We start from the raw sequence: 16,931 nt of genomic DNA on the forward strand, positions 1-16,931 counted from the left end.
GTTTGATAATACCTTCTTATTATCCTTTCATTCCTAATACTGGTAATTTGTGCCTTCTTTTTGTTTCTTAGTTTTTTTGAGACAAAGTCTCACTTTGTCGCATAGGCCGGTGTGCAGTGATGTGATTTTGGCTCACTGCAACCTCTGCCTCCCAGATTCAAGCAAATCCCTGCCTCAGCCTCCCAAGTAGCTGGGATTACAGGTGCCCGCCACCATGTCTGGCTAATTTTTGTATTTTTAGTAGAGACAGGACTTCACCACGTTGGCCAGGCTGGTCTCAAACTCCAGACCTCAAGTGATCTGCCTGCCTCAGCTTTCCAAAGTGCTGGGATTACAGGTGTGAGCCACCGTGCCCAGCCTCTTTTTGTATCTTGAACAGTCCAGCTCAGGAATCAGCCAACTTTTTTGTTAAGGGCAAGATAATAAATAATTTAGGCTTTGCAGACCAAAAGGTGAAACTTTACACTGTAATATAGCTACTTACATATAACTGCTTTAAATTGTAACCATTTTTAAAAGAGTAAAAAGCAATTCTTAGCTCATAGGTTTGTAGGATTGGGCCCGTGGAGCTAGCTAGGTCTGTATGGTTGGCCTAGACACTCACGTAGCTAAAGGTGTATCATTTTAATTTTTCTCTTGTATTGAATCTGAGCCGTATTATTTCCTTTCTTAATTTGCTCTCTTTTTATCCAGCTTCTTAAGACGTAAGCTTAGATAATTGATTTTTAGATCGTTCTTTTTCAGGAAAGCATTTAAAACTGTAAACTTTTCTCTAAAACTAGTTTACTTACATCACGAATTTTTATATGTTGCATTTAATTTTTCTTGACTTAAGGAAAATGGTATCACAGGAAGTTGAGTCTCTGGATTGCTTTTTATTGAATGGATTATTTAAATAATTAGGACTTCAATACTATTAGGGGTTTTGAGAGCTAAGTGGATTGTGTAATGATTATGAAGTATGTCTTAAATAGGTTTTTTTCTCTCAGTTTTAAGCATTTTTAAGGGTGCAGTCCAGTGGCATTAAGCACATTCACATTGTTGCGCAACCAGCATCACTATCTATCTCTAGAACTCTTTTCATCTTGCAGAACTGAAACTCTGTACTCATTAAATAATAACTCTCCATTCCTTCTCTACTGAGCCCTGTAAGCCACTGTTCTACTTTCTGTCTCTATGATTTTGACTACCACAGGCACCTCATATAAGTGGAATCATACAGTATTTGTCCTTTTTAGTCTGGCTTATTTCATTTAGCATAATATACTCAAGGTTCATCTGTGTTGTGTAGCATATGTCAGAATTTCCTGCATGTGTGTGCGTGTGCGTGCGTGTGTGTGTGTGAGAGAGAAAGAGAGACTTGGTCTCACTCTGTCGCCCAGGCTGGAGTGCAATGGCATGAACTTTGCTTAGTACACCCTCAACCTCCCAGGCTCAAGTAATCCTCCTGCCTCAGCCCTTTCAGTGGCTGGGAATGTGGGCACATACCACCACACCTGGCTAACTAACTTCTGTGTTTTTTTGTAGAGATGGGGTTTCGCCATGTTGCCCAGTCTGGTCTCAAACTCCTGGGCCCAAGGCAGTCCACCTTCCTCAGCCTCCCAAAGTGCTGGACTTCACAGGCGTGAGCCACTGTGCCCGGCTTCCTTCCTTTTTAAAATAGGTTCCTTATGTATTGATGAATGTTTTCTCAAAAAGTTGTTTTACCACTGAACTGCACATTTAAAAATGGTTACGATGGTAATTTTTTTGTTCTACAGTTTACCACAATTTTAAAAAATTGTGGAATATCTATTTTTATTATTGGATACATTTTCACAGACTTGTTTTCAAAGACTGTGGTATTTATAAGCAGCTTTAAAAGTAATCCTGAAACTCAGTGTGAAGATAAGATAACTAAAGTAAACTTTCCAGAAATCAGTGCTGTTTAATGTTAGTTCAAGATGTATACAGAAATAGAAGCTATTTTTGGAAGAGTATGCATATTTTTCTGTTGGATTCATTAGTTTTGCTCACATCTGACAATAAAGATACAGTTGACAGGAAGTATGATTTTCTTCCATGTGTCTATAGAACTATAGAAGAAACAATATCTTTTGTTGTAAGGACTAAGTCTAAGTCCTGTGAATGTAAACTGAAGTAAATAGTCACTTCCATGTTGTACATTGAAAAATTAAACATAATTGTAAATAACTGGTACTGTATGAAAGGGGAGCACAGCCTTATTTTTTCTTGTTTTGTTTGTTTTTCTTATTCCTTCTCAAAGTAACTGACTTTCCTCCACTGATTTTGTATAAGGAACGGTGGTTATTGTTAAATGTTCACATAGTATGAAAATGTTTGAGGAAGAAGAAAAATGATACGAAATCCTGTGATAACCGTTATTAACATTTCATGATCATTCTTTCATATGCTGTTTTACGTATGTGAACACATATCTGTCACACGAAATTCATTATAAATAGAACTATAGACACCTTTTTTTTTTTTTTTTTTTGAGACAGAGTCTCTTATCGCCCAGGCTGGAATGCAGTGGCTTGATCTCGGTTCCTCCACTTCCTGAGTTTAAGCAGTTCTCCTGCCTCAGCCTCCCAGGTAGCTGGGATTACAGGAATGAGCTACCATTCCTGGCCACTTGGTCTCCCTGCCCCATAGAGATGAGTTTTTGCCATGTTGGCCAGGCTGGTCTCGAACTCCTGATCTCAGGTGATCCACCCACCTCAGCCTCCCAAAGTTCTAGGATTACAGGCCTGAGCCACCATGCCAGTCACTTTTTTTTCTTTAATCTCCCCACCTTATCACTGTTAGCTAGATGTGTGTATTTCTGTTTTTTGTGAACGTGATGAAAGAGATAATTTGGTCAGCTAGGAACACTAGACCATATTACACACTTCTACATCTTACTTTCTGTTCATCTACTTCCCAGTAAATTGTGGCAGTCCCTCTTAAGTCAGCAGGAACAGGCCTAACTATGTATATATCTCATTGTGCGCTATATCACAATTAATTTAGTAATTTCCACAATGATGAGCGTTCTCTTTGTTTGATGAAATTTTGCTGTTATAGACAGTCTGTACTTTCCTTCCTCCTCTGCTCCCCTCCTGCCCCACACAAATCTTGTATAATTATCCTAAAGAACTGATACGTTTATTTCTGAGATATGATTCCAGAAAGGGTATTATTGGATCTTAAGAAAAGTATATTTTTTATTTTTAAAGATATTAACAGATTTCTTTCCCAAAAAGTTTGAGGATCTTTGTGTTTATTGACCATTTGCTTTTCTGTGAATTACCCCATTGTTTATCTTTTTTAGTTTGTGAGTTTCTTGTTTATTACAGACAATAAGTCTTTGTCATTTTTCCAAATTTTTCTCCAGAATTTTTATTTTTTACTTTCTACATGTTAAGTCTTTTATATAGAGGGATATTTTTTAAAGAAGAAAGAACTTTATTTACTAAAATAAAAAATATAGTAAACTCACAGTGTGACTTGTTAATTTCTGTGTAAATGGGTACTTTTCAAATAATTAAATTCTATTAAAATACATAGAGGATTTCTAAACTTATTTAATCTTTATTCAGAAGACCTTAAGAATTTTTGGGTTTTTTGTTTTGTTTTTTTTTGAGACGGAGTTTCGCTCTTGTTGCCCAGGCTGGAGTGCAGTCGCGCGATCTCGGCTCACCACACCTCTGCCTCCCAGGTTCAAGTGATTCTCCTGCCTCAGCCTCCCGAGTAGGTACCTGGGACTACAGGCCACCACGCCCAGCTAATTTTGTATTTTTAGTAGAGACGGGGTTTCACCATGTTGGCCAGGTTGGTCTCATTCTCTTGACCTCGTGATCCACCCGCCTCGGCCTCCCAAAGTGCTGGGATTACAGGCGTGAGCCACCGCGCCCGGCCTCTGTTTTTTAATAGCAGTGATGAGGTTGATTCAGGCTATTTGAATCCTTCTTTCGTTGGTTAATTTAGCAAACATTAAGTGCTGTTGTATGCTGGATTCTGGACATTGGAGTACGCTTTGGAGATTGAGATAAGCATGTTGACAGCTTACATTTACTGTTTACTGCTTTCTGTGCACTATGCTTGCTACATGCTTGATGTGTCATTCAGTCCTCTGGACAACTTTACTATAATTATCAGCATTTTTTTATGAGGAAGTAAAGTTACTTGCCAAAGTTACACAGCTCATAAATTTTGAATCTGGTGGGCAGTTTGAATTAAAAGCCATTACAATATGTTCCACTCAAAGAGTTGAAATACACAGACAAATAATATTTAAATAATGTTATGTTCATGGGGTATACAGACTTGGTAACACAGAATTGGGACTAATTAATTCTACCTAAGTATATACAATGAAAAAGCATATGAATGTAGATGACATTGAATTTTAAATTTTAAATTGAAATTTGAAGTACATAGAGAAACGTATTCAGCAAAAGGATGAGAGAAGGACAATGGCAGTACAAGGACACAGTTTACCAGGAACCACTTAGCCTGGCTGGAAAGTGTAATGTGAAGTGGAGAAAGCTTTGGGGTATTGAGGTTGGGGGCTGCGGTAAGTAAGAGTCATACCACAAAGGCCTCTATTCTTTTTTTTTTTGAGATGGAGTCTGGCTCTGTCGCCCGGGCTGGAGTGCAGTGGCCGGATCTCAGCTCACTGCAAGCTCCGCCTCCTCCTGTCTCAGCCTCCTGAGTAGCTGGGACTACAGGCGCCGCCACCTCGCCCGGCTAGTTTTTTGTATTTTTTAGTAGAGACGGGGTTTCACTGTGTTAGCCAGGATGGTCTCGATCTCCTGACCTTGTGATCCGCCCGTCTCGGCCTCCCAAAGTGCTGGGGCTACAGGCTTGAGCCACCGTGCCTAGCCCTCTATTCTTTGATTAAATGTTTAGATTTCATCTTTATCCAGGGAGAAACATTAAAAGGTTTTAAGTATTTTTAAAAATGACACTTGAAATTTTTTTTTCTTGAGTGTATAGGCATCTGAAAGCTGGAATATTTGAAACAAATTATTGTGCAGAACTACTGATTGATAGCTTAAATTAATGGTGGAATATTTTATATCATTCTTAATGAAGCTTTATTCATATAACATTTAATAAAACAACTGATTTTGAGACTTAGAATCTGATAGCCCTAAAATTATGTCTTATATTCCCAATTTTTATTTAATTTTATAAAATTTTTATGTATATTGTTGCACATAGTGTTTCTTGCTTTAGTTAGATCTCCAAAACATTATTAGACCATATGTTTGTCATATTAGTGACAATACTTGTCTGAACAAACATGCCAGTAGTCTGAACGTATCTAAAACACATGCTTTTCAACTCTCTGTTAGCTGTGTTTATGAGATTTTCATTTTGCTTTGCAAGTACTAGTACCGTAATTTCTGTTTAAGTAGATACCTATCAATGTGCTGCTTTGCCCTCCCAAGCATTTTTTATCCATAAGAAACAGGGCCTTTGAAATGTGGCTAGTCTGAAATGAGAAGTGTTCTGAGTGTGTAAAATTTATACAAGATTTCAAAGAATTTGTATTTTTAAAATGTTAAATATTTTTATATGTTGGGATTACATGTTTTGGATATATTGGGTTAAGTAAAATATTATACTTGTTTCTTTTTAATTTTTAAAATGTGGCTACTAGAATACTTAAGTTATTTTTATCATTCAATACTGCTCTTTACGGATGTTCCAAAACTATCTAGGGAACTCTAGTTCTCTCATATATAGTCCCAAAGAAATCTAAGTAAAATGAGAGACCAGTAACTCTTAAAAAAGGAATTTATATTTTTTTAAAAATGATACTGATTGGCCGGGCACGGTGTCTCACGCCTGTAATCCCAACACTTCGGGAGGCCAGGGTGGGCAGATCACAAGGTCAAGAGATGGAGACCATCCTGGCCAACATAGTGAAACCCCGTCTCTACTAAAAATGCAAAAATTAGCCTAGCGTGGTGGCATGTGCCTGTAATCTCAGCTCCTCGGGAGGCTAAGGCCGGAGGGTCACTCGAACCCTGGAGGTGGAGGTTGCCTGAGCCGGGATTGCGCCACTGCACTCCAGCCTGGCGACAGAGTAAGACACTGTCTCAAAAAAAAAAAAAAAAGATACTTACGAATTCAAATCCCATAATTGAAGACTTTCTGTCACGACTTTTTTTATTAAGAAAGCTACTTTTCAGGCAGGCCTATTCTGTCAAGGCGTTTTCTCTGGGATTGGTTACTCTTAAGTTGCTGCTCTTCCTCACAGCTTCTCCTTTGTCTCTGTTCCTGAAACCACACATTCTTTTCTTCTGTAGATTCTCATTGGTTGCAAGGGCTTTGGTGCTCAGGCAACCATGTATCTATAGATTAGATGTTTCTAAGTTGCGACTGCCTATGATGGAAAATAACAGCAGCAATAATATGGCATTGCTTCCCATACTACCAGAAATGAGTAATAAAACATACTGTAATTCATTCTGTAACAAGAGCAGCAGATCATTTATCATGGATTGCCTAGAGAAGCCTTTTCAGGAGGATTAAGTGTTGGCACTTCCTTTAGGAACTGCTTTAATAGAGCTGAATTGGGAACTTAGTTTTTGGTTTATTATTGTTGCTAAGGTTCTGAATGTTACATCGAAATTTTCTCTTTGTAGTAGATTTACAGATGAAACTATTTCAGAATCATTTCCCTCATTTTTTTATTACGCATGTTGCTTTATGATAAAAGCAAAAAATATAAATTGCTATTCTAAACTTGGGAATTTTACTTTAGTGATTGTTTTATGTAATGCCCAACTAAGTTTGTATTTTTAGACATACAGGAACAATACAAAAGTTTATAGTCCCGTTAAATAGCTGGAATCATTGGAGTCATGCTGCTATATTTTAAACAATCACTGCTATTCTCATTCATAACAATGAGGATCTCCAGGTAGTTTAGGAAATGCTATTTTTAGAACATCTACCCTTTGACTAACTGAAAGCCTGGGAGAAACCTAGCATTGTTACTTTCTTGATTTACCAGGGTTTTATCAGTTGGTCTGTCATTGTATTTGAAAGACTTTAGGAGTTTTTGTTCTACTATTTTAGAATTTTGCTGACTAATATTCCTTTGACTAGTTTGAATAACATTGGATCAACTCAGATGATGGCATTCTGTTTTGATTAGTGTATACATGGTGTACATTTTTTTCTTTTACTTTTCACTTACCTGTTCTTTTATTTAAAATAGTTTTTTTGTAGACAGCATATTGTTGAACTTTGCCTTTAAAAAAATTGAATCCGACTATATCTGTCTCTCTTTTTTTTTTTTCCCTTGAGACTGGGTCCCGCTCTGTCCCAGGCTAGAGTGCAGTGGTGTGATCTTATGGCTCACTGCAGCTTTGACCTCCCAGGCTCAAGTGATTCTCCTGCCTTAGCCCCTCAAGTCGCTGGAGCTACAGGCACATCCCACCATGCCTGGCTAATTTTTGTATTTTTTGTAGAGATGGGGTTTCACCATCTTGCCCAAGCTGGTCTTGAACTCCTGAGCTCAAACCGTCTGCCTGCCTTGGCCTCCCGAAGTGCTGAGATTACAGACGTGAACCACTGCTCCCACCCCAGTATCTGTCTTTTAATTGCGGTTTAGACCAGGGACCAACAGACTTTATAAATAAAGGACCAAATGGTACATGGTTACAGGTCATGCTTGTCTGTGTCGTGCAACCATTCAGCTATGTCGTTACAACATGAAAGCTGCAGTACAGTATGCAAATGAACCAGTATGTCTGTATTCCAAGAACACTTGATCAAAACAGGCATGGGCCGGACACGGCTCCAGGACTCGAGTTTGCTGACCTTGGCTTAGACCTTTTACATGTAACATGATCGTTGCTGTCATCGAATTAAAATCTCTTGTCCTTCTGGTTGTTTTGTATTCTATCTGTTCTTTGTTTTTTATCTTTTTCTGCCTTCCTTTGAATTAGTATGTTTTGTGGTTCCACTTTATTTCCACTATTGGTTTATTATTTGTATCTCTTAAGTTTTGTTACCTTGGGTTTGCAGTCTGCATCTTTAATTACATGTCTGCATTCAAATAGTATTTTATTACTTCACATGTAGTTTAAGAGCCTGAGAACAGTGTACTCCCCATTCTTGCCTTTCATTCTTTGTGCTATTATCATATAATTTTATGTTATTTTCTCTAAGTCCCACTAATGTTTATACTTTAAATGATTCTGTAACCACCCTCACTGTTAAGATTTTTCTAGGTTTGTGACAGTAAGTTATAAGATTCATAAATTTGCACTGTTTTACAGGTGGAGAATTAGGAGTATAGAGACAATAAGAAAAAAGCGTTAGCCTGACAAAGTCAGAGTGCTAGAAGAGAGCTTTCAGTAGCTACAGATAACATTTCGTCCCATTCTTACCACTCAGTGTTTTTCTTCAGTCATTACCTTAATTACTCTGACTTCATAAGGAAAAAAAAACTAAAAAGAAAAAAAAGTCACTTTTATTTTAAAATTTACATTTTTCTTCATCCACTATATAATAAATACTGGAGTCAAATATTCTGTTTTTTGTTTTGTTTTTTTTTGTCTGACAGACTGAAGATTGTCATCCAGTTTTTACATTCTCGATTCTGGGGTGTGTATTTCAGCTTTGAGTGTTTCAGGCAAGAGACTTGTTGATAATTTATGATTCTTTTTAATTTCTAGGTACATACATAAAATCAGTCATGTTTTAGTATGCATTTCAAAGACATAAAGCTATATTTTTTTCTTAAGAAATACAGAGTGTAACATGTTCACTATAATTAGCTGATTTTCTTTCAAGAAAGTTTGTGGGGCCTTTTTTTTTTTTTTTTGTAGTACTTGGGTGGAAGTAATCGAAAAGACAACATATTTATTGATCCTGGATACCAAACATTTGAGCAAGAATTGAATAAAATACTGCGAAGCTGGCAACCAAGCATACTTCCAGATGGTAATGCTATTTTAAATAAAGGTGTTGTTATTTTTACAGAGTATGTGTGAAAGTATTATAATTAAGTAACTTACATTAGATAACATTTTCTGAAAACTCACTCTTGAGCTCATCTGACATTCATCTCTTGTTGAAGTAGAAATGAATGTGGTCAATAACTAGTGTTTATGAAGAACTTTGTAAGAAATGTGATCTACTTTCTCTGGAGTATGAGACTGGATGTTCATGTCCTAAGCCTTCCAGTGGAGCTTCTGATGTAAATTTCTCTTAAATCCGTGTTTTCAATATATGAAGAAAATGTGTATGTGTGTGGAGTCACCAATTTTTTTCAGGAGTTTAAATTCCTGAATTTTAATTTTAAAAAGATTTACATTTTTTCCTGACCATTATTTGGCTTGTCCTACTGAAGAACAGAAGCAAACGTCCAGTCCCTTATTCCATAGATAATAGTTCCATAGTAGCCTCTGTATTGTTAAAGAGCTGCATGGGTAATTCTAAAATTATTCTAGTTGATCTAATATGAAAGAAGAATTGGTATAGATTTGTCCTTAAATTAACTGTGTCTACTTCTAGATGGTTAAATGAAAACTTTTATTTATTATAATTCTTTTAAAATAGTTCTCTCTATTTAAGGGTCAATATTCTCTCGAGTTGAAGAAGACTATCTCTGGAGGATAAAACAACTAGGATCACACTCTCCAGTAGCTCTTCTGAATACACTGTTCTACTTTAACACTAAGTATTTTGGCCTGAAAACAGTGGAACAACACTTAAGACTTTCCTTTGGCACTGTGTTTAGGCATTGGAAAAAAAATCCTTTAACGATGGAAAACAAAGCGTGTCTTCGATACCAAGTGTCTTCCTTATGTGGAACAGATAATGAAGGTAGTGTAACAGATTTCTATTTTTATTTTAAAATTTTTTTTGAGACAGAGTTTTGCTCTTGTTGCCCAGGCTGGAGTGCAATGGTGCAGTCTCGGCTCACTGCAACCTCCACCTCCTGGGTTCAAGCAGTTCTCCTCCCTCAGGCTCCCAGGTAGCTGGGATTACAGGCAGGTGCCACCAAGCCTGTCTAACCTTGTATTTTTAGTAGAGACAGGGTTTCTCCATGTTGGTCAGGCTGGTCTCGAACTCCCGACCTCAGGTGATCTGCCCGCCTCGACCTCCCAAAGTGCTGGGATTACAGGCATAAGCCACCACATCTGGCCCAGATTTTTATTTTGAGATTGTCTGTGGTAGGGATATCCAAACCTCGCCTTACTAAAGACCACCTGGGTCACTTGTTAAGAACCTAAGGACTGTCTGTTTTATAAAATAAGACAAGCTGTGTCTTCTTAAGATGTCTCAGTTCCTTTTGTTTGAAAAATTGTACATTACCGGAAGCCATAACTTAAAATTCCAAGCCAAGGGGCACCTAGTCCCTATTCTTTGGCATGACAGACACTAGGAGTGATGTTTATATCTTTCTTCAAGATTATTTTAGGAGGTTTATTTCACTTTTATTTTTTTAAGATAAAATTACTACTGGAAAAAGAAAACATGAAGATGATGAGCCAGTATTTGAACAGATTGAAAACACAGCCAATCCTTCCAGATGTCCTGTGAAGATGTTTGAATGCTACTTGTCTAAAAGGTGAGTGTTAATGATACTTAACTTTTAAAAATGATGGTAGAAGTTGGCTGGTTTAAATTTAACATTTCCAAGAAGTGACTTTTTTTAATGGCTTCTTTTTGAGATTTCTTCTCTCTCAGTTATACCTAAGTTCATTCAGTTACAATCTGTTATTTTGAAAATACCCAGCTTATACATCATACTCAGAGTTTAAGCATACGTTAAGAAATCACTTTCTACTAATGAAATTTCCACTGCTGCCATTTTCTTTCTGTTTTTTTTTTTGTTTTTGGAGATGGGGTCTTGCTCTCTCACCCAGGCTGGAGTACAGTGGCACATGATCATAGCTCACTGCAACCTCAAACTCCTGGGCTTAAGCGATCCTCCCACCTCTGCCTCCAGAGTAGCTGGGACTACAGGCATGTGCCTCCATAGCTGGCTAATTTTTGTATTTTTTGTAGAGACAGGGTCTCACTGTGTTGCCCAGGCTAGTCTTGAACTCCTGACCTCAAGCGATCCTCGTGCCTCAGCCCCCCAAAGTGCTGGAATTACAGGCGTGAGCCACTGTGCCTGTCATTTTCTTTTAAATTACAGCGATTCCAATGACAGCAAAGCAAGGGACACAGACTTGTTCTTAAAGGGTCAGATGGTAAATATTTTAGGCTTTTTGGGCTGTAGTATCTCTATTGTAACTAGTTGGTTCTCTTCTAACTAGAAAGCAGCCATATACTGTATATAAATTCATGGCATGTGGCTGTGTTATAGTAAAATATAGTAAATATAGTAAAATATAGTAAAACTTCATATAAGCAGGTGGCTGGCTATAGTTTGCCAATGTGCGGTGTAAAGGTATGCTCAAAGGTCGTATAGATAGGTGGAAATATAAGTGAGGTCTTTACATTTAAGAGAAAACAGTGAAGCAGGTGGGAAAAATGGAATCATGTTCTGGAATTTTTTCCCCAATCTCATAGACCAGCAGGCATGTAAAACAGTTCAGCCAGTAAAACGTCTAGAGGCCACAGCTGGTTTTATGCTCGCCTGTTGTTCTAAGTGAGCACCCTTCAATTTCCAGAAGGTCAGCGTGGATTCAAAACGTACTTCCCTATTGAAACCAATTTACAAATCACAGTGAGGTCCCCAGGATGGCCCTCAAGAACTCGTAAAAGCAATAGTGTCCTGTCTAGGATGGTAGTAGTACAAGTTGGATGCCCCTTATCCAAAATGCTTCTGACCAGAAGTGTTTTAGATTTCAGACTTTTTTGGATTTTGGAATATTTGCGTATACAGCATGTCTTAGGGATAGGACCCAACTCTAAACATGAAATTCATTTGTGTTTCATATACACCTTATACATATAGCCTGAAGGTGATTTTATTTTCCCCTTGGGGATGCTGAATAACCTGTGTCTTATGTGCCTGTGTTTTGGCTGCAAACTCCTCACATGAAGTCAGGTGTGGAACTTTCCACTTTTGGTGTCATTTTGGCAGAGTTTCAGATTTTGGATTTTTGAGTTAGGGATGCTCAGCCTGTATTTCTCACCATGGTTTAGGGTAGTCCTATTTGGCTGCAATAGTGTCAGGGTCTTCAGTTGGTAGTAACTATTTGTTCGGTGGAAATTCCTATCTCACTATTATCTTGTTGGTATTTTAAAAATTAAGTTTCTATTATGTCATGCTGTAAGAATTTTTTAATTTTATGTGCTGCCATATTTCATCAATTCTAAGACATTTTCACGTTTCACTATTTCTGAAACTGGGATGCACAGTTTAAACTGTTGCACCTTGAAATCATAATTGGCAGTGTTTTACTTGCTTAATGGTAACATTAAAATAATGAGTGGTGTGTCTATTGATGGTGTCTTAGATTTAATGAAATAGAGTTAAAATTGTGGTGAGAAATAATCTCTATCACAGAAAATAACAGAATATTTTAATGACGGAATAATGGAGACAGGCATAGCGTCTGGTCATATAGCGTGATTAATGGGGTCTGAATTATTCTTGAAAGAAGAAACGAAAGTTCTGGGAAATTTTGTATGTATTTTGTGAAACTGACTTTTTCCTCTCTTTCCTCCCACCTCCAAAGTCCACAGAATCTTAATCAGAGGATGGATGTTTTTTATTTGCAACCAGAATGCTCTAGTTCTACAGATAGCCCTGTCTGGTATACATCTACTTCACTGGACCGAAACACCTTGGAAAATATGCTTGTACGGGTTCTTCTAGTAAAAGATATTTATGATAAAGACAATTATGAACTGGATGAAGACACAGACTAAAAAGGAACGTTTCAGAAGCAATCGGGATAAAACAGCATTAGATAGTCATGCTGCTAGATCTTTATTATGGAAAACATTTCAAGTTTATTCCTTCTGTTTTGAGTTTTGTAGCAGTGTACCCACACTGGGTATTACCATGTAAATAATCTGTGAGTGAAAGTTGCCATTATTCTATGTAGTGGTTTTAGGATACTTAACAAATACATTCAAATTCTTTTTTTATTATTATTTATTTGATTAGGTATGTTTGTAACTTTTTACATTACGGAATATGAATGAGAATGTGCCATGTAGAATTTTTTTCTTGTAGTAAGAAACATCCATATTGCACAACTCGACTGTTGCGGAGCTTCCTTGGAAGGGGGCTCTTTTACTGGGTTCTTAACCAGATGGTTGTGTGTGGGTAGCACTACTAAAAGTTTAGAACTTGCAGTGTCTTTCGGAATTTTTAAAATAAACTGTAAACTAATAGGCTGGGGTTTTTGTTTTGTTTTGGGGGGTTTTTTTGTTTTGTTTTACATTTTAGTTCCTGAAGCCTTACAAGGTTATGTAGAGAGATACCATCTTCTGTACCAAAAATAGACAAGAGAATGCTGTCAATATTGGTGTACTGTAATGTGAATCTATACTGGTGAAAACAAGTTTTTGTTCCCCTTATTAAAACCTTAGTGTCCTTTTCTCATTTGTGGCTTTCTGCATCACCCAATCAATAAAAAAACAAATATATATATATATGTATATATATGTATGTATGTGTGTGTGTGTATATATATATATATATATATATATAAATGATTGTAAGTTGAAAAGATCATCAAGACATTTCCTTTGTAAAAATGTCTGATGAAAGTATAAAATTCTGTTTTCTTTTATGCCAGCCATAAGTATCTGAAATCCTCTTCATTTATAGAGGTTTGATTTTTGTTTCTTTTTTTCCCTCTTAAGGATACAGATCATGCTGCAATGTTACCTGTGTAGTACTCTAAAACTTAGCAATTTTATTAGAATTCTTGTGCCTGTTTACATTGGATAAAATTATTTTTAGAAATTCCACTCCTGAAATAGTTACAGAAAGTCAAGCTACGTTACATAAGATAGGATCACATTTTATTATGAAGATTACCAGTGTAGTAATTCTGATATTGCAAATGATTGAGGAACAAAGAAAGAAACTAATAGAGAAAGTCAATCTCAGAGGAAATCCCATTTAATGTTAGATTGTTTGGCTTTTTAAATTACTTCTTATAGAAGGTTGCATTTAAAAAAAATTTGTGCTTCTGCATAGCAATTTATCCATTCAGACCTTTTCTTTTAGAATAAGGAAACTTAAAATCTACTTTCTAAAGACTGAACAAAGTGCTAGCTGCAAATTATCTTGAAATCATTTGGCCGTTTTCTAGCATGTGTGTAATCATGTTTTCTTCTGATTCCTGAATGACCATGGTAGCATTAGTGTTTAGAAATTGTTCAGGGGAAAATTGAGCTATTTTCCATAGTGGCTAGCAATTGCCACACATCCTTAGATACTCCTCTCTCCCATAGGATAAATGTTACAGCACACAAAAGAAATTTTCTCAATTCTGATTTGGAAAATTTCACAGGTGTCATTATTGTATATTTAAGCAATAATTATCTGAATGTTTTTGGCCTAAAATTACTTTATAATGTTCTAACTTGTTTTATAAGTTTAATGACTTTTCTGTCCCTTGATTTTATATTGTTGAGTGATAATCAGACTGATAGTAGCAAATCTGATATTACATTACCAAAATAGATTGCTGATTGTCTATTTAACGAAGACAAGTGGGTAACATTTAAAATATATAATACAAAAATTTCCTCTAACTTACCTTTTTCCAGAACTACTTCTTTTAGCACTTTTCCTATTAATGCCTATTGTTGATTAAAAGGTGGTTAATTCTAACCATCTTTTAGTCTTCAAAGTGGTGCTATATTCCATCAAGAGCAATAAAGTTTTTCCCAGGTGTCACTTATTGTATATGTTACCAAACACCATAAATTTCTGCCGTAGTACTACTATCAAGCACCTTGTCTTGCTATTTACAGTTTCTTCATTTGTACGTTTTTAGCTTTTCTAAGTGGAAATGTCTACATAATTTTGATCTTGACCTGATTGAGGATTTAGAGCTCTTGTCTTTGTCTTGATTGCAATCCAACGATAGATTAACTTGATTCTCAGGGGGAAAAGAAAAAGAAAAACTTATTTTATGAGAATTGTTTGTTCTGTGAAACTTACTTCACCTAGAACACATTTCATTGATTCTTGGATCTTAGTTTAAGTGGTCATAGTTGACTGTGGAGAAAAGGACAATGAAATGATAGCAATTTCCTTTTGCTTCTAGGTGATCTCTGATTATAGATAGCATCCTGTAAATATAACTTTATTGTCTTGAAATGTTTATTGAAGATGCTATATTTTTCTGTTCTGTTTTCTGAAGATTTTGCCATTTAAAATGATCCAATGAAAAATATTTATCCACATTGAAGAAAGTGGATTTCCCATGCAAATTGAATCTTCATTAACACATTTTAAAAGTCTTTACTGTATTAGGTGACATAGATATTAAAGGATTTTTCTAGGCAAGAAGCTCAACTTTTTTTTTTTTTCCATAAAAATAATTTTTGCTTAAATAGTAACTCATGGTTTTCTTTTATTAAATGGGGTTGTCAGTATGTTAAACATTGAAATAGGAGGAGGATGCATATTGTGCTATGCATTCAAATTTATCACTGTTTTTCTGATGGACTTTCCCTTTGTCCTTTCTAGTTATGACTTGGGAATGGGGTAACTTCTTTATGCATAGTATTAAGGGTTATAGTATGAAGAAATCATAAAATTGCAAGTTTTGGTTTGCATTACTCTAATGTGGGTTCATTTAATCTGAGATCTTAAATATCTTGCAGCCTTAAATCACTACAAACATTTGCATTTTTATTATGCCAGTTATTTCCAAAATGTATTGTTATACGTGTCACTTATGTTTTTAAGCTAATATTGACTGTAGGATAATCTCCTTGTTCCCCTCAAAATAGTCATGAAAGTGTACATGAAAATATTTTTAAAGAATAAATTTCTTTAAATTACATACTTTTGGATTTCCCCCTTAATAAGCCCCTTACTCATTTTTAGAGAAGATTTTGAATTTCATTTATTCCATTCCACTGTGTTCTGAGGATTATATCAGTTTAGAAGTTGATGTCCAGAACAGGTTATCTGTAACAGTTTGGATCTGAGAATAGAAACAACTTAAAGTGCTGTCCCAGTTTGTACTTTTTTTTCTTTCCTTGGAAGTTAGATGTCAGAGGGACGCCTCAAGTAAGTGACTGTGATCCCCTGTCTTGTAATGAAGTGGAAAAGGGAAGGTCCCTAAAATCTGGGCAAGTGATGTCCTGATTAGTTACTGAGTTACACAAGTTCATGAATTTAGGCCTTTTGGGAAAGAAAGGGAATGTAAGATTTAATCTGTAAATACTAAGAATAGAACCACAGACCATTAGTTGTTAAGAGGTGTCAATCTTAGCAGCTTATTTTCTCTTGTGCAATGAAAAGAACAATTGTAGCTCTTCGGGGATCTTAGGTCTTTATTCTTTCTGGACGGCTGACATTGAATCCTTGTGATTTATTTAAAGACACATTTTTCCTGGAGAGGAGAAAGATCTTTTCTAAAATAACCTTCACACTAAGAACATGTTAGGCCTAATTTTAAAAGTCCAATTCAGGTAACTCCTCAGGAGTGAATGCAGCACACACTGAAATTCATCATCACAAAAGTTAGTGTTTGTGTTATGTTTCCTCTGCGCTAAAAGGCTGCTGCTAACCATGGTAGTTAGGGAGGAAGAGAAAGCAAAAGAAGACATTAGTGTTAAAAAACTTACGTCTTTTGGGGGTAAACAAGACATACAGTATATTTAAACTCCTAGAGAATACTTAGAGTATTGATGGTAGAATAGAAAGAGATGATTGTGGACACACAGAAGTACCTCAAAAGGCCATTATGGTCTAGAAGAGGGTTCACAGAGAGGATTACGGCCGTCTGTGATGACGCAGTCTATGAAACGTGAGATCC

At 36.2% G+C, this 16,931-nt stretch overlaps 1 protein-coding gene across 1 annotated transcript in view; it reads left to right on the forward strand.

Annotated features, from left to right (window-relative positions):
• Positions 1-15,950, forward strand: part of ZMYM2 (zinc finger, MYM-type 2) — a 124,024-nt gene extending 108,074 nt beyond the window's left edge. Inside the window, exons 22-25 of the mRNA XM_011959052.1 lie at positions 8,838-8,952; positions 9,586-9,837; positions 10,465-10,585; positions 12,651-15,950. Of these exons, the coding sequence (XP_011814442.1) occupies positions 8,838-8,952; positions 9,586-9,837; positions 10,465-10,585; positions 12,651-12,843 (681 nt within the window). The 3' untranslated portion in view covers positions 12,844-15,950. The remainder of the gene's footprint in view (positions 1-8,837; positions 8,953-9,585; positions 9,838-10,464; positions 10,586-12,650) is intronic.
• The last annotated feature ends 981 nt before the right edge of the window (positions 15,951-16,931 follow it).

Source organism: Colobus angolensis, unplaced genomic scaffold (genome assembly GCF_000951035.1).
Source record: "Colobus angolensis palliatus isolate OR3802 unplaced genomic scaffold, Cang.pa_1.0 Scaffold113, whole genome shotgun sequence".
NCBI classification, from domain to species: Eukaryota; Metazoa; Chordata; class Mammalia; order Primates; family Cercopithecidae; genus Colobus; species Colobus angolensis.